This window comes from Aphelocoma coerulescens, chromosome 6, assembly GCF_041296385.1.
Source record: "Aphelocoma coerulescens isolate FSJ_1873_10779 chromosome 6, UR_Acoe_1.0, whole genome shotgun sequence".
Lineage (NCBI taxonomy): Eukaryota > Metazoa > Chordata > Aves > Passeriformes > Corvidae > Aphelocoma > Aphelocoma coerulescens.
The window spans coordinates 23,448,180-23,466,678 of NC_091020.1; the positions used below are offsets into that span (position 1 = coordinate 23,448,180).

Here is an 18,499-nt window from a genome sequence, read left to right on the forward strand (position 1 = left end):
CCTTCTTGAAATGTTGTCTGGACAAATTATTTCCAAAACAGTCACAACAGAGTCAAAACCAGAGGTAAAAGAACTCCCAGCTCTTGTTTTTTTTTCCCAGGACAGCACTAGCCCTTTGGTCACAACACTGCAGAAGGAGCTCACGTTCAGCTGATTATTCATCTTAATGAAGTCTTTACGGAATTGCAGCTTTGCAGGATAGAGTTACATCCTTTCAGTGTGACCTACATTCTTTGTTCCTAGATGTGAGACTTTACATTTGGCTTGATTGAAATACATATGATGTGATTATGCCTAAACTTAACTTAGGGCTGTGCAGCTATAAGCATCCTTCGCCTCTTGTCCCATGCTTTGTGCCTCCTACAAAGCTCTGCTGAGATGGATTTCATATTTTTTTCAGATTGTTAGTAAAAATATTAGAGAGTGTAGGGTGCATAAGTCTGTGGGATCCTACTAGAGAAAGACCAACTTGATAAAAGGCATGTATTTACAATAACAATTTAAGACAGAGAAGTCACTCAGCTTTTAATAGTTATAATGTTTCAGACAATGCTGTAGTCTGTTACAAAAAGAACTAAGTTCCGTATCATCAGAAAGATACAAAGTTGATATAAAACTGCATTCACACACCGTTTCCATAATCTTAAGCAAAATTTGTATTACCCCCCTCTCAGCTGGCTACTAAAGTCCTGTACTAGATGTGCTGTTATTTCACCTGAGCTCAAACTCAGCTTGAGAAATTTTTAATTACTTCAGACATCACTCCTTAAAAATGCTGATAAAAAATTTGCTGCCTTTTGGAACTTCCCTGACTTCCCAGGGTATATTAAAACTCAGTGTAAATGGACCAGAGAGCTCCTTATCCGGCACTTTTGAACCTCTTAAATACGAGGATTCCAGAGTTGGTGATTTATTCATAGGAGTATTTGGGAGCTTGAGATTAGACAGACAAGATGACCTTCTGGAACAGGATGCAAGTACTGTCAAATGGCCTGTATGCTATGGTAACCTCATTATATGCTGAAATTTATTATCCTACTCCACCCTGCAAAATGAGATGTAGATTGTGGTGGCTAAGTGATACCTGTTCAAAACATTCTAGGCAGATGATGAACTTCTTATAATTTATGTGATTTTAATTTTGAGGGAGAAATTTCCCCAGCATTTCAGGCTTCTGTAGAGTGGAAAGTACTGTAAGAAAGAATAACACAACACTTGACTCATATTTTCCTGCTCCACTGTCTGTGGAGAGCTACTTTGCCATTTTGGACCAGAATCCTTCTGCACTGTCAGTACTCCAGGCTCCTGTGGATGGCAACAATGACTCAGTTATTATGAACTGTTCTTTCGAGGTGGTGTGCTTGTGTATGTATACACACACGTGTGAATTGTGAGCACTTTTCAGCCCCCACTCTGTGGAGGGGGAAACGGACTGCAAGGATAGATGCTGGTGAAAAGCCATCCCTAAATCCACTGTAGCAGGGCCTGCTCTTACGTTGGGAAGACCCTTTCATGTGTCCCAGGAATTTGGGAGTGTTGAAAACTGCTGTGCAGCACCAGATGACCCTTGCTGTCATTTAGCGGGTGACAGGGGCTCCTGACCCTGGTCAAGGATAATTAATGAGCATTAATCACCTTGCTGTTCACCTTCCTTTGCAGGGGCGCAGTGCCTAGCTGGGGTTGCTCCAGGTGGTGAGGCAGATGTTCTGCTTACCTGGGATCATCATCCCCACCATTAATTGTTCACGTTATTAATGAATACTCGGATCAGGTGACGTTGCTAATCCCAGATCGGAAGATACAGACCCGTGAGCCGGTCGTGGTGTGGTGTGGCGTGGAGAGGGAGGTGTGGGGGAGGGCAAGTGGCACGGGGGGAGTCCCAGCGGCTCCCGTTAATGAATTAATCCGCTAACGAGGGTGGGCTCGGCGGCCCGTGCCCCCTCCGGTCCCGGCAGCCGCCTCCTCCCCCGGAGGGGGCAGTGACAGGCAGCGGCTCCTGCCCCATGTGACTGGGGAGCGGCTGCCCCGTCCATGGCTTGGCCTCCCCCGGGCAGCAGCAGCTCCGGCTCCCGGGGAGGAGGGGCGGGGGCTGCTGCTCCATGGGGAGGAAGGGCAGCCCCCGATCCCCCCAGGCGGAGGGGGGATCCCGGGCCGCCTCCCCCCCCTCCCCGCTCTGGGCCTTACCCGAGGAGCTGCTGCTCCTCATCTGCTCCTACCTGGACGCGCAGGCCTTGGGCCGCCTGGCCCAGGTCTGCCGCCGCCTGCGCTTCCTCAGCGGCCGCGATCTCCTCTGGAGGCGCATAGCCCGCGGCTGCCTCAACTCCGGCTTCACCCAGCTCGGCACCGACCTGTAAGCGCGGCCTTCCCGGCGGAAGGGCGGGGGGCGGCGGCCGCGGCGGCCGGGAAAGGCCGGGGATGCCGCGGCCCAGCCGGTTGCCAGGGCCGCGCTGCGCTCCTACCGTGGCCGCCGCTGGGCCGCGAGGGGCGGGGGACGCGGGGCCATTCCCAAAGCGCGGTTGCGCCGCCCTTTCCCTGCGCCAGGAGGGGCGGCCAGGGCACAGGAAGGGCCTCCCTGGCAGAGAGCGGCCGATGCGCACCCCAGGGTGGCGGGGCCCGGCCCCGGCGCTGCCCAGAGGGGTTGGGGGAGGTGCCTCTTGTACCCGCGAGGGAGCGGGCGAGGATGGCGGGGGCTTCTCGGGATGTGTCATTGTCAGGCCCAGCTGGAGCGTGAGGCCCTCTCCACGTCTGGAGAACTGTGTCCAGTTCTGGCCTCCTCAATGCAAGAAAGACAAGGAGCTACGGGAGAAGGTCCAGTGGGGGCCACGAAGAATGACGGGGCCACGAAGAATATGGGGAGAGACTGTGGGAGCCAGGCCTTTTCAGTCTAGAGATGACTGAGAGGCATCTCATCAATGCCTATAAGTATCTCAAAGGCAGGTGCCAGCAAGAGGATGAGGAGCAATGGCCATAAACTAAAACACACGAAGTTTCACCTCAACACGAGGAAGAACTTTATGCTGCGGGTGGCAAAGCACTGGAGTGTGCTGTCCAGGGAGGGCATGGAGTCTCCCTCTGGAGACATTCAAAACCCATCTGGACACATGCCTGTGTAACCTGCTCTAGGTCACCCTGCCTTGGCAGGGAGATTGGACTGGATGATATCCAGAGGTCTTTTCCAGCCTTAATAATTCTGTGATTCTGTCATCTTGTCAGTCCCGAGATCCCTCCAAACACTGAGGCTTGGGGGCTTCAGGCTAGGGGAGGTTGGAACATGAGACGGACAGAGCTGCTGTGTGCAGCTGGGGTGGCTCCTGTATGCCCACACGCCCTCCCCACTTTCGAGCAGTGGTCCCTGCCATGGTCTTGAAAACACCTCAGAGAAGAAGCTGCAAGGGAGCAAGGCCTGAGACAACATTCTGGGAAAAGGCTGGAGGGTGGATTTAGTGCATTCTTAGGTGCAGGAGCTCTCATGGGCCCCCAGGAACACATGTGTCAGGTTCTCACAGAGCAGCTTGCTGGTATAAATGGTGATGGCTGGCACAGAGGAAATGACTCTTGGACTTTTCATAGCTTCTGTGTTTTAAAGTTTTGTGAGTAGGAATTGTTTGAGGTTTTTTTCCTGGGGTCTTTATTTTTCCCTCATGAAACAGCAGTTCAACAGCACAACATAGGTTAGGCATAGGGTCATGTCCTCTAGGCTTTGCAGTGTGTATGACACCATCATCTCTTTAGATGAAGTGCCTTTGGGGCTTGGGCCTTGACAGTGGTTGGTGAGGATCCAGAGTTTGCCTTTCTTCTCTCAAATTTGTCTGTGTACCAAACACCACTTGGAGGCAACCAGACAAAGTTGGCTTTCCTTCCCCATTTAAGGATTCCAAGAGGAAGTTTTTCTTAGGATCTATGAATCCCTTCCTATGGCTTCTCTTTAGCTGCCAGCATGGATCTTGTTTGTCATTCAGTGACTCAGTATTGTTTCCATAAACACTGTGGTGACATGACTCAAAAGAAGGGATGGCAGGTTTTTATTTTGCTGTCTGATGTTGCTGTCTGATGTTGCTGTCTCATCAATGCTTAGACTTTAGAGAAACAATTAGGTCTTCTGCTGGCAGGAACAGAAGTTTGGTGCTGCTGAAAATCCTTGAGTTGGGTTTTCAGGCCAGCACTTCAACCCACTCGGAGTTCACAGGTTGGAAGTTAAGCACAGTTCCCCTGGAAGTCAGCAGGAGTAAGCACTGTGGAATGGCTGTGTGTTGGACTCTTGTCTACTGTGATATATGATTTTGTCTCCCGAGGAAATGAAGTTCTGTATTTTTCATTAAGAATAAGGTGATACTCTGCTCCTTCAGTTGCAGGAGGGATCAGGTGTACAGCAGAGCAGGTGCTGTGTGTGTAAAGACCACCACTTCCCCCTGCAGAGGAATGCACGTCTATAAACAGCTACAGAAGAGATTTGCTAGGTCACAGGGTTTCAGAGAAGGGAAGGCTGCTTGAGTATCATAAACTCCCAGGGATTTCAGTGCTGTTAGATTTGCTATGAACAGGGTTTTTTTAGTAATTCTGGGATGTACTTTTGTGCTGTGTCCTATTTTCAAGTTTTCCTCAAACAACTCTAGTACTGAGAGCTGCTTTTAGCATCAGTCAGCACTGCCTTGGTCCTGGTGAGTTCAGTCATGGGTAACACACCAAGTTACATTACAAGTCGTTATGAAGAAACCTTGAGATATATCTGGAGGATGTTTCCTTTAATTACTTTCAGCTTCATAGAAGGCTCAGTCAGTCTCCAGTTCCTTGAAACAGTGTACCAAATCCTATGGAGAATACCTGAAAAACAAACACTTGTTTTCCCTGGGTGGAGATCCAGCGTCTGGGGACAGTTGCAGGAGTTTTACTCCAGTAGGGTAGACAGTTTGGCAACAGGTAAAAGGCAAGGGCATACTGCAGTACCAGGAGGTCTGGATGTCTGAACATCTCCAGAAGAACCAGTATGGCTGCATGTGTTGAGCTGTACAGCTGTAAAATTTGTTCTTAGCTGAAGAAGAGTTTAATAGTCTCTCTGGCAGCTCAGGGGTTTTAACTAGCCATGTCTCTTCTGTAGCACTTGCTCCTCATGCATGTCTCCAAGATCAAGAGCAATCTCCAAGATTGCTACTCTTGCAATTGAGGGAGTAAGATTTGCAGAGAGATACTGTATTTTATTTGACTTATCAGTACAAGTTGGGGAGGGAGTTTAGGCAAGCTTCTGGGCACACCATCCTTCTTGATAGCACTTCTAAGTAGGAACCTGGTAGATTGCTCATTGAAGATTAAATTTGAGCTGATTAGGTATTTAAGCTAAAATATTACTGTGTAAATAGTGTGGTGATGAAGATAATGGTTAACTGGACCTTCTTGATAACTGTGCTTTCTTGGCGATATGGAATAACTCTTGAGTTTGTCAAGCTTGGCTTTGACTCACGCAGGAACTGAAGCTTCTGTTGCGTGTTCTGGCTAATGTTGCATGAGGTGAACACTAATTTTTACTTTTGAGAGGTTTTTGTGCAATACTGTTTGCAATTGAGAAAGCAAAGGTTGGAACCGTTTATGGTTAGTATACTTAATGAAATAACATACATGGTTCTAACATTAGATCTTAAACTGATGGTCCCTGGGAGGCTGGCATAAGTTAAAAATTAGTCTAGGGAGTATTTACAGTTTAAAACAAAAATCCATCTCAGAGTAGTTTGATCATTTCTGCTGGTAAGTGGCTTTTGATAAGCCATCTGTTGATGCTTTGTAAATAGCAATAAATTTGAGCCTAGAGGAGATAGCTGTGAAACTTAACCCCCGCCTTCACTTCCTCATTTTTAAAAAGGTGATTAACTTGAAAATGACACTATTTGTTTAAAATGTTGTTTCTTTTGGGTATATCTTCAGATAATTGTAACAACAAGGATCAGAAGGAACAGGCTTTATCTTGTATGTGAAAAAACTGTTTGCACAGTCAGCTTGCTTATAACACTTCTTTCTGCCAAAATAGGGAAGAGAGAAGATTGATAAGAAACTGGTTGCAAACCCCTAGTTGTTAGCAGCGTGGAGAGAAAAATAGTAGTATATGTGAAAAAATTTGATTTTATCTAATTTTTAAAGTTGTCATCCTGGCAACATACCTTTAAAAATTGCCAGCTGTGGTTATCTCTGAACACATGCTTGGGCTGAAACAACATTAAATTAAGTTGCTAATGATGTCAAGGGAAGATGTGGACTTCAGCCCAGACACTAGCTGTTATGGTGAAAGGCATATTCACAACATTGACAATCTCTCATATTTGCCCTTTTTGGTAGATTCAGCCAAATGGGAGCCACAGATGTAAGCCAAGTTAAGTATTTAAGGTATGGATTCAATTGTGCACTTGCAGGAGAAGAAAGAAGTTTGCTTTGAGGGATGTATCTGTACACTTAATTCCTTTGGCAGAGGGGAATCATTAGGTTCACATCAGCCTGAGTCACTATGTTAGGGATGGCAGGGGCTGACCTGGAAGAGTTCTTAAAGCACATTCTCAGTGTTAAAAATGTTCTGTTTCTTCATTGAATCAGCAGTAACTAAATGTTCAATAGAATATTGTGTCACTATTATGGAAGTACAGAGTGGTTGTAGATGGATGTGCTTCTTGGCATCTGAACTGTGAGCCTCTACAAATCAGGTCAGTTTTTCTGTATAGACAAGTTAATTTTATGTATAGATCTGTACTGCTACAAGACCTTGTGAGGATGGTAAAAAGAGAGTCCCTATGCTGAAGATTTTTGCTTTACTCAGTCATAGGAGCAGCTGAAGTAAAAGTTGAGCCATGTCTTCAGGATGTAAGGTGAAAGGAAAGTTCTTAGTTTTAAAAATGTGTGGCAGCATGTCACAGAAAAGGTAAGGCTTAACAATGCTTTCTGCAGCTAAACTGTAGCTGAGTAGTAGCACAAAGCCTTTGGGGGTTTTGGTGATATAGTGATATTACAGTTGTGTCCGGTAGCTTGTGTCTGTTTTGCCAGCTGTTGTACAGGCCCAGCAAGAGCAGTCTCTGCCCTGATGAGCTTGCTGCCTAAATAGTCAGGGTAAACAAGGGCTGGAGGGGAAGGAGAGGCAGGGAGATGTCAACCAAGCTGCCCTCTGTGCAGCAGGTCAGTGTCAGAGCCAGGAATAGCAGAGAGTGCTTTAAGCCTTTATCCAGGGCCTGCTTGCTGGACCACCTTGGACTGGAGAAATCGGAGAGGCAAAGAGCTCATTGCAAGGTGATTCTTTATTTAAAGCATGGAAGAAAGGAATAAAGTTGCAGCTGGGCTAAACTTATTTTCTCTTTGTTACAAAGGAATTTTAGAGGGCAGGTTAAAAGTTGGAACCTAAATAGCTTGACAATTTGCTCTTTGTAATGTATTAATAGATGTCAAAATACAGAAATGTTCCACTGCATGTTTTCTCTTTCCCTGTCTCCTGTTCTGCCTTGCCCACTAGGATCATGGTATATTCTCCAGTTCAGAGAAACAGATTCATTAATGCATAAGTTTATCATCTATGAGTATTTAAGAGCTTGTGTAAGCATTTTGGTGAGTTAATAAAAGCTGTGTTTTCTCCAGATCTTGGAAAAATGTATACACCTACAGGAGCAGGAAATGGCCAATCTGTGCAAGTCAAATCCAAATGCAAACTGCAGCAATCATAGGAGACCTCAGCATTCACCACTGGAGGGGGAGGGAGTGTGAATGCTTGTAAAGCTGCTTCAGTTTCCTTCATCTTTTAAAACTTGTTTTAAAAACAAAGTTTCATTACTTTAAGACAAATGAAGAAGGCAATGAACTAGTGCATATGATGCAGAAGGGAATACTCTAGGGAGGATATTGCAGTAATAGAAAAAGCTTGGAAGAGGAGTGCAGCTCTTGCTTTGTGCTAGAAAAGTCAGTGGTTTTTATAAACTGCTGTTACACTTATTCTTACTCTGTCTTAAGCTCTTAATGCTGGGCAGGACAGATCTGCCAGGACAGCTCCACAACAGTGAAACTGCTGCTTCTTCTGGGCGTGTGAAGTTGTTTGTAAGAGTTTTTTGAGGCCTGCCTACACTTACCTTAAGATCTTCACAAGTTCAAAGAGGAAGAATAATTTTATGTAGTTCAGGGCTTAAAATGTGTGTGCTTTGTCACTATTACCCCTGTTGGACTAGCTATGGGTTATTTTATTCTATCCAAGTGCTACCCTGACAATCTACTCTTTCAAATCAGAATACACATGACACCTATTCAACAGCTTCAGGTTTTCTCATATTCTTTCCAGGGCAGTGCATTTTTTGAAGAAGCCCAGATTTAATCTCCAAAAAGCCTATGCAAGTCCCTGAGAGAGTCCAAACCCTGCCTGGAGTTTCTAGCCAAAATCCCATTGCAATCACTTGTAAGGGAGAGGGCATCTGATGGCAGAGTGGCCTGGCTCAGTCTTGGTGGTGGTGTTTTGTTGGGAAGCCTTTGTCAAAGTGTGTCTCCTTGCTGTGTGTACAGAAATTTGTTTGCACCTCTGGGTGTTATGACAGCCTCTACCTTCTTCATGAGGTGACTTGTTCACAAGAGCAGTTTGGTGGAGCAGTTAACAGCCTGCTAACATCTGAGATGGTACAGACACAGCAGAGGAAGCAAGAACAGTGAGGAACAGTCACAGAGCTCTCTTCCATCTCGGAGTTATTTGAACCCAAGTCCCGTAGGGAGGGGGGAGTACAGAGGACAGGCTGAACATGGCAGTAAGCTAAATAAGGGTCATATGCTAAAGGAATTCAATTGGAATTTTTGTCCTGGAAGAGACATTTTGAAAGCTAGCTGGCTTGTTGAGGACAGCAACAGGGGCTCCTGACATAAATAGCTTTTCCCTCTCGGCTGTCTGTTGGTGGCCCATGACTTGTAGCTGCACTGAGACCCTGCCACTCAACAGGTGTGTCCCAATTACACAAATAAGCGCAGTTGGTCCTTGTATTAGCCAGCCTTGCCACAGGGCCAAGGTTGAAAGTGGGGCTTAGCCACTGTGACCTGTTTGTTCTCTGTATGACCCTTCCAGTCAGGCCTCAGGCAGGCTGGTGACAGCTTTTATGCAGACAGCAGATTTTGTCCACAGAAGAAATTCAGTCTCAGCAGGTCTCTGCGGACTTGCATTTCCAGATGAGCTCTTCAGTACCTAAAATGTAGCAAAACATGAAGGACTTTGGTGGGTTAGGATGCCCCATGCAGCTGGGAAAATACACGGTATGACATGTTGGTGTTATCTTCTGTAACATGGTCTATGTTGTTGCAGGCACCACTGTTTTGGCACATGCTGAAATTGTAGACAGCCAGCAGAAATCTCCCTGGGATGCACTACAGCACAGAAGCTCTTGCTGTTGCAGAAATACCATTTCTGGTGGCAAAGGACTTTGGCTGGGGAGGGGATCATTGAAGGCAAGATGTGTTGGAGGTGATGTGCCCTGGCTGAGTGATTCTTTCTTTGCTTTCTTTTGGGGCCCAGGCTAGAAACTGCCTTGGTAGCTGAGGTCACCTGGGTCAGTGGTGCTGTGTGGGGACAGTTCCAGTCTCTTACTTCAACAGCTGGGAAGTGGGCTCCAGAAGGAATATTACATTTCTTTTGGTAACTCTGCCAAGAAAGAGAGGAAATTCATAATTTGAGCAAAATACTTCTAGCTTTTTTTGTAGGGTGGGGTGAGGTAGGAAGGGGGAAATGAAAAGTCCTTTATAATGGGTTGCTTGGGATGACTTTTCTCTTGAAGCTTTCTCTCAAGCTGTAAGAAATGTTCAGCTTCTCTTAGTATAACAAAGTCTTTGTAAAGGGAGCTTCCATCACGAGTGCATGCAATTGCAAACATGCATTGGCTCAGGTCATGTATGGCAATATATGATTTGGGATCCTGCTAGAGTGCTTGTTGGTGGTAATTAGATTATAACAAAGACAGCCTTGCATGTCCTGAGTAATGTAACTTTATCAGATATTGATAATTGTGATGCCCTAGCAGAGGTGTAAGGTGATGCACTCTAAAGGGCTTTAAGAACATTTTGCTTGAATTTCATTGTGTTTTCATAGTCAGTGTTCACTGGTTCCTTAATCCTGTGTTTCCTGTCATCCTTCTAGGATGCTGGACTGTACCTCATTTGCTTTCTGATGCAGGCCTGTGTAGGTCCTGCTAAAAATAGCAGTCCTTCCCCAGTGAGTCAGCCCTCAGCAGTCTTGAAGTTCACCATTGGGTGGCTTCTCTGGGAACAAGAATGCCAAGATCTTGATTTCACAGAGTACTTAAGCATGTGCTGAATTTTAAGCATGTGGCTTAGTATTTTTCTGGATTGTATATTAAGAAAGATCAAGGTATTAGTTGGCCAGTGGATAGTGTTCTCTCCATAGCATTTTATATAGCATTTGGTTTCATAAGGTGGTTCAGTCTTCTGAATCTTTCCATGTTCTATACAGTTGCTGAAGTGAGAGGTACCTAGTTAAGTCAACCACTCATTGCAGATATGTGATGTCTGTTGATTGCCTTAGGTCAACGTGGAAAAATTCTTAGACGTTTGCATGTGTAGAAAGTGTGTTGATCATGACTGAAACAAAATAAGCTCTTGTAGGGGAGAAAAGGAATTTTTAAATCAAATTGTTAAGTTCATATAGTAATGCCCCTTTTAACTTTCTAAGATTTGAGAATTGTTCTCATGCATTGCAGTGATACCCATCACAATTTTTGATGTATTCTGGAAATTGCTCTGTGGAGGTGCTGTTGAGGAAGCAAATTATCAAATTGTATCTCAGCACTTGATTCCATAACTGTGTTTGATTTAACTTCTGGTGTAAGAGATCGAATGTCTGTGACCAACACTGCACTTCAATCTTTGCTGCCCCATAATTGGCAAAGAGGAGAGATGTATCAGTCCAGTTTCTAGATCATCTTTCTCCATGTGTTTTGTCCCTTTTCTCGCCTCTATTTTGAATAAATAAAATGTCTGGAATATAAAAGGAGGATACTTTTAAGACATTTTTAGATTAGTTGGATCCAGAGTTGCTATATGGAGGAGGAAAGCTGGATGAGTAATATATCTATTAAGAGCAAAACAAAAAAAAAGACAAATTAACACCACCACCCCCCTGCCCTCCAAATCCCATCAGACCTCCCCCATATAGTCCTCTCCACCCAACGCTCATCCCTTCCAGACAGGAGCTGTTGATATGTGGGAAAGAATGAGGTGTCTGCTACAGGAGTAACTGCAATAGTGAACTGGTACTCTGGGCCAAACTAATGTGTGACTCTTTGGAAATTCCATTTTCAGCAGCAGGAGGGTCCAGGCCTGCTAGAAAAGGGACCAGCAGGGTAAGATGGAGGCTGCTTTTTTGACCTTGGATTCACCTTTTTCAGAGCCTTGGAAATTACATCTAGTCTTAGTAGGGTTTATGCATTGGGCTCAGAATGTCTGGTTGGGCCAGCATGTGTTGGGAGGGGGATGTGGCACAAGTGTGTTTTCCATCACTGTGCAAGCTGGTGACTTAAAATCTGTATGTAGGGAGAACTTAACTGAGGGTTGAGTGTAGGGAGGAGAAGTGTTTTGGAGTAATGAATGGAATTGGATGTAGGCGGAGAGCCTGAACTCTGTCTGGGAGAGTAATAAGCAATGATGAGAGTGGACCTGACCTGACTTTTCAGTACTGTGCATTCCTCATCTCAGACACTATCTGGCCTCATGAGCTCCTGCAAGTGCTCCCTTTAAAAAAGGAACTCCTCTTCTTGCGGCCTAGTCTAACTCTATTTTGGGTTGGTTTGTTTGTTTTTAAATGGCTATGAAAAATAAAGAGCCTGTACCTTTCTAAATTCAGTTTTAATTGGTGTGGCTCTACTGATCATAAATGTAAAGTTGCAAAGCTTTCTAGAGGATGAAAAGCTTTTCTGTGTGTGGTTTCTGTTTTTGTTTAAAATGGGTCACATGCCCAGGAATGCAGTCAAATTATAATGGTGACTAAGTGCCGGAAAGCACAGAAAAGAGGAGGGAAGGGTGAGCAGAAAAAAAAGGAGCCTGAGGCTATGGAAAGAAGGCTGGGAAAATAAGAATCTGGCCAGAGCCCAGGGCCAGGTTAGAGATTCCTACACCCATTAACAACCACAGGAGATGTTTATTTACAGGGAGCTAATCTTTGTTTTAAAAATGACAGAGTACCCAAAAATACTACTTTTGGGAAGTGGATTGGAGGGACTGTAGGGATAGGAGGAGGAAATTGGTTCTGATGAGGCACCAGTTCCCATCTCTCAAGGATCTTCCCTTCTTCCTATGCATCTGGGTGTGTCGGTTGTTGAGAAATGTATGAAAGCCGGATAAACTCTTGTAGTCTAGTAAGCAGTTCACAACCCCTAGTTACAAAGCATAACTTCTAGAGTTTCTTCTTGTTTGTAGTTTTCTCATCTTTTCTACCTAAGCAGCTCCAGCAAAGATATTGAATAATTAAGTTTATGATATGAGAAAGATGGGACCTAAAGCTGTCTTTCCCCCTGTCTTTAATCAGCCCTGGATCATGAAAGCAAAACAGATGCTGAACAGCTCCTTGAACTGGGTATGTTCATGTAGACTCTAAAGAGACCTTGGTCCCAGGTCTCTGTGGTACCTACTTTTTGTCACATCTTGAAGAGTGGTGATCTTGGTTTGTCTCAGCTCATCCCAATAACTTTGGTTTGTAACCCAGCAACAGCTTATGATCTACAGTCTCTTTTAGTAGCTTTATCTGACTGTAAATAGAGAATTTTTCAGCAAGGTGCTGTAATTCTCTATCCTTTGGTGAGCTGCTGCAAAAGATAGTTTGTCTTGTGGTGTGTGTGCATTGGGTGGTTTATACAGATGAATGTATTTTATTTTTAGTTGGAACACATCTTGATTTCTGAGTATTGTATCTGGTTATGTGATTGTCAGGCAGGTGAGGCTCTGGAGCGGTTTCTTTGCTAGTTCTTCTGGATAGACACACTCTGGCTTCTCAGTTCAGTGTTCTCCTGACTAGTGTTTCCTCTGTCTGTTCTTGTGTGGTGTTGTCCTTGTCTTAAATGGCTCTTTTCAGTCTCTATTTAAAGGGTGATGTCCTGTATCTCTGGTTCTTCTGGTGGTTTCTTTCTGTGTTATCTTGTTTGGATTACATTTTGTCTGAACCCTATGCTGCATTCAGTATACTTGGTCTAGTCTTTATCATATTTAAGGTTTGTAATCATCAGAGGTGGCTTTCTTTGCTGATGATTCTCCACTCTTCTCAGTGTTCCTTTCTTGTCAGCTCTCATGAGTGTGCTCACTGTACTGTGGCTTTGGCACCATCAGTGTGTGCCAGTTCATCATTGTGAAACCAGGGTGAGATCTTAAGAGCTTACCTGTGGCCATCTTGAGTGCATCTGTTATCCAGAAAGCATCAGTCCTGGTTGCTAATATCATCTCTCCTCCTCTGTCTGCAGAGCTGCTGGCATTCCAGTGAAGGAAAGGGTGAAGGTATCTCAGAACTGGAGGCATGGACGCTGCCGGAGGGAGACAGTCCTGAAATGGAAATGCAAGCAAGTGGCTTCTTTCTCTTCTTCTTTGTTATGTGACAGCTGCTGTGGGGCCTTGGGTTTGTGCCTGTGCCCTGAAATGAGATGTTTCCTGCTCCTTGTGATTCATGGGGTCTTGCGACTGATTGTTGCTGGCTTATTTTGGCTGTTGCTGGCTACCTGGGTGTGGGGTAACTGGAATTGCTGCCTTGCCCTAGGGATTCATGCTGAGTGTCAGGAGTTTCTTTCTTAGTAATTTGAATTTGTCTTTGTTCTGATCGGTGCAGTTCTAGTCACATTTAGCAACCTTTGCTACAGATTTCAAACTGTTGCATTCATGTCTACTGCTATATACCGTGAGCAATCTTTTGTCCTGCTCTCACAATGAGCTCACCTTGATCCCTGATGTGGACTTAGGTGTCCCTTCAAAATTCTTCATTTGTCTCCCGTGGTTTATTCTGGACCCTGATTTGGATGTACATATCTAAAATGCTAATTGCCATTCATCTGCCTTTTGCTCCTTTATTCTGATACCTTATGCTTCTCTCCTTCACTTAAAAAAAGTATATTTGACATTAATGATAGGAGCTTGTTGTTAAATTCTTGTTTGCAAAGGCGTACTTGGCTTTCAAAGCAAAGTATAAGATAGGTCTCTTGTCTGAGCAGCACATCTAAATTTTCAACCTTCACATCATCAGACTGAAGGAAAAATGAGAAAGACTACGGTTTGTTAGCTGCTGAAGAACAGGGACCTTCTACTGAGCTTTCATGCCTTTTTGTGCTGTGTAGATTGAAGTGGTGGATAATGTGCCACTTCTTGTCTAAAGTCCTGGGAACAGCTGTAATGAGCAGAATGGGTTTTGGTGCAGGTTGTATACCTGCCTTTGAAGTGCTTGCAACCATCTGTGAAGACAGACTCTGTGGATATTAGAGATCATTACTAAACCAGATTCCCAAGTGAAAAGGCAAGGACTGATTTAATGAGGCCACCATCCAAATGGCATCCCCTAATTTTCATTTATCCTGCTTCAGATTTGTTACTTCTCCTTATGAAAAAGCCATAGAAAAAGGGAAAAAGCTAAACTTCTGCAAAAGGAGAGCCACAGAAACTGGCTGTAGTCTAGGTAAGCTGGATATTCACTTGCTTTTAGAGGACTGTGTAGGAGTAGAGGAAGGAAGGGGAAATCAAAGCCTGCCTAAACCCAAAGCTCCTGCTCTAAAGATGCCTCTTACTTTTTCCATCTATATGATCAGGTCCCAGATGAACATTATAAACTCAACTGCTTTGTCCATGTGATTAAAAGCCTGTTACTGGAGATGAATACAGGCAAGCAGGAACCTTCTGTCTAATGAGCAACCTTGTCCTCTTGCTTGTTTCTAGTAGTTCATTGTGATGTTACGAGGTAAGGCTGTGTGTAATGACTCTGATGACACAGAAAATCATGACCTCTGAGGATAAATGATCTGAAAAAAAGAGTGAGACAGGTTTTTATGAGAAGTCCCCCTGCTTTCAAAGCTATTTGTTCCTGAATAGTTTGAAAACTGAAAGGCTGCTCTATAGAAAGGCTCTGGATTTGCTCGGTGTTTCCATGGGCATTGGTGCACTTGGCAATGACTGCAGAGCAGAGCCAATTTCACACATCCATGCCCCATAGGACATGAGTCCCATGTGTCTTTGTATCCAGCCTCGCTATATCCAGAAATCTTACTTGCTGATTCTCTGGTGGCTATACAAAAGCAAAAACTTGAGCAAAGATCTCACAGCCTAAGTGTGTATTGTAGCCTGTTGTCTTCTGTATTTTGGTTTTATTTCAAGAATAAATAAACGTCTTGAGATGACAGACTTGATTCAGACATTACTTGAGTGTCTTCTCCTTTTCTTGGTCTCCCAGAAAGTAAAGCATGTTTTCCATTTGTAACATCAGGCTTCAAAAAACTTGGAGTAGTTTTTTAACTCCACTGCTCTTGGCCTGGAACCTGTCCGTAGAAACCTGCCACTGCCCCACATAAAGCAGGGGCCTCTTCTAAAATGGCCTCTTCTAAAAGATGGGCGAGAAAAATCAAGAGCTTGCTCTACAGCTTCTGGTTTAGCAGTGGAAGAGGTATGAATGTACAAAAATATCTCCTCTATATGATGAGTGTAAAGTTCATGGGTAGCCTCAGAGTGCAGGAGGTGGTGACTTTCTGTCTGTACGAAGATCTGTGGTATTTTGCTGACATGCTCCCCTGCTTAGAGGTGTGTGGAACAGTGGCAGCTTTGTGGTCTCTGCTGGGTACCAGCAAATAGTGTTCAGGATCAAGACTGACTGTACCAACAGCCTCACATTGGATGCTCTCTTAGAAAGGCTTGGCATAGCTCACCAATACCAGAGTCTAGTTTCTTAAAAGGTATAGAGCTCATGTGCAGGTTCAGGGGCCCTTAAGTATTTCCCATCTATGCTCACTAGACTTTTGGCCATCTCCTCTTTCAGAGATTCCATGCTTCCTTTCCCTCAGCTCTTGGTTAGAAAAATGCCAGCAATGTCATCCTCTTTTTATGTTGCTGGAGAAGCTTCACTTGTAGCTGTGCTGCTATATTAAGCCCTGCTCTTGCATGTGACCTGCAGCTCCAACTTCACCTTTCTTGAGTAGGCATTTTTGTTAATATGTTTGCAGATGGCATCTTTTTTTTTTTCTTTTTCTGTGTGAGGTTGTTTTGTTTCATTTTCTTCTCCCCACTCCTGCATGCCCCCAACCTGCTGTCTGTTTGCAGTTTGATGCCCTGGATGGAGCTGGATGGCGAGTATCTCTACCTATCTCAAGCGGAGAACATCCAGGCTTATCACCTCTGTGCAGAAGGGACGGGTTTGCAGCGTCACCCTCAAGCCATCTTCTCTGGCCACCAGGAGGACGTGTGTCGCTTTGTTCTTGTCAACTCCCACATCGTCAGTGGAGGGGGGTAAGTTGGGTGAATGAAGGAGCCCAAGGGTTTTGCCACTGAAGCTGGAAAGATTCTGTGTAACTCCAGCCCAGAGCGGAGAGGCCAGTCCTGCTACACGGTGTCCTCATGCTTGGCTGTGGTCAGCTGCTGCTGCTTCCTCTCTTATAATTTTGTTTCTGGCCTGAAAAAGCTACTGCAGCAGTGAAGGAGCTGTCTCATGCTGTTGACCTTAAAAAGTGTCCTTTGCTCTTGTAAACTTGTGTTGATGTCCACAGGACTGTTGGATTGTGATTGACTGATCAGGCAAACCTGACTGCTGTGCAAGTTTCATTTCTTTCCCTGTTAAAACCAGGGTAGCTAGACTGTTCTAATAATCAGTACTGCTGGGTAGCTGTACTGCAGTGGTGCAGAAAGTTTTCTAGAGACAAGTGTGTATTTATTAGACCCACTAATACAATAGTGGAGAGGGGAAAACTGCCAAGCATTCCAGCACACACACACTTCTCCAATTAATTTTGCATTTGACTGACCTTTTTCAGTTACAGCAAATGACAGGACTTTTATTAATAGCTAAAACTTTATAAATATACACAGCAGTAAAGCACATAATTGAGAGAGACAAGCATGGCTGTCTGCCCTGGGTATCGTGATACTCTCCCCTGTGAACTTCAGCCCAAAATTCAGGTGAAAATGAAGACTTGCATTTAAAATTCCAGTAACTGTGTTGGTTGAAAAAGGTCTAAATGTCTGTGTAGTTAATTCAAAGCACAGCACCCTGCATGGCTGCTCTGAAATGAATGAAGAGCTGAGGCTTGGACATGGGTGAGAATGTCCTCTCATTTGTTCCCTTACTCCAGACATTCAGCATACAGACAAGATTCTGGCAAGCTCAAAGCAGTAGGAAGAGGAATGGCTGCTTTGCTATAGTTTCTGCAGCTTAACACAAAGTGGAGGGTGGAAAGATAGCCAGGAAAATTTTCATGTGCATCAGATCAGGCTTTGACTGGCCAGATGTGGAATTGCAAGAGAACAGGTGATGTGCGAAGAGTGAAGGGTTAATAATGCTGCTTGAATTTCAGCCCCTGTCAGAGACCAGTCCTGGTCTTTTTATAGTGCTCTGAAGCATTAATAGAAGGTGCATGTCCAAGGGAGATGCAGCTCATACAGCTTCCCTGCCTGTGGATTTGTTTTTCAGAGATGGAAGTATTGTCCTTCACAAGATCCACGGCTCCTACAGCGTCAAGTTCTCTGCGCATGAACAGGAGGTGAACTGTGTGGACTTCCAAGGTGGCCTCATTGTCAGCGGCTCCCGGGACCGAACAGCGAAGGTGAGCAGGGGATGTTTCAGCAGCTGCAGGTGCTACTGTAGAGGTGACTTCAGAGGTCTTGTGCCATGAATATTTATGTGTCAGCAGAACTGTTGTGAGCCCTGTACTCCTTGCAGGAGGAGTGCTGACTATCTTGGTTCATGTCTCTGAAAAGATGCTTGCTCTGCTAGGCTTGTTAGAAAGAGATTTGGCAGTAATTTACAGCATCAGCTGCTGGCTTAAACTTAGAAGTGCAGAAGGCAGCAGCTGATATTTTGCTTCTTTCCCTGTATGTCTATCTATACTGTAGTGGAGATGCATGCCAGTTAGTGTGAAATTCGCTGTATGTATCTCAAACCCATCCTGGTTTTGTGGTTTAATATTGCAGTGTGATTTAACATGCTCTGTGTTATATATTCAATCTCTGTAAAGGATAACGTGATGTCTTTTCCAAATCTGTGGTTATTTACTAATTTTGTGGTTTATTTATTTGTGTGTGGGTTTTTTTTAAATGGTTCTTGGTTTGCAAACCAGGAGTGAAGTTAGACTATGAATACTGTTAGCTCCCATTTTTCTCTTCCAGCTGGCATCACTGGGTCCTGTCACATAATTTTTGACTATTTCTATTTGGGGCAGGACCTTGCTGATTTTTTCTTCCTGGATCTGGTTGGCAGTGCTCCGTTCCTATGTGGACCTGAAGAATTGTTCTTCTGAGCTGTAAGCAGCTCTGTTTTATCAGTTTAGGAAACTCTACA

The 18,499-nt window shown here is 44.6% G+C and overlaps 1 protein-coding gene across 1 annotated transcript in view; it reads left to right on the plus strand.

The window, feature by feature from the left end:
• Positions 1-2,017: 2,017 nt before the first annotated feature.
• Positions 2,018-18,499, plus strand: part of FBXW4 (F-box and WD repeat domain containing 4) — a 60,687-nt gene continuing 44,205 nt past the window's right edge. The window contains exons 1-4 of the mRNA XM_069019871.1: positions 2,018-2,350; positions 13,446-13,541; positions 16,270-16,455; positions 17,633-17,765. Coding sequence (XP_068875972.1) covers positions 2,100-2,350; positions 13,446-13,541; positions 16,270-16,455; positions 17,633-17,765 — 666 coding nt within the window. The 5' untranslated portion in view covers positions 2,018-2,099. The remainder of the gene's footprint in view (positions 2,351-13,445; positions 13,542-16,269; positions 16,456-17,632; positions 17,766-18,499) is intronic.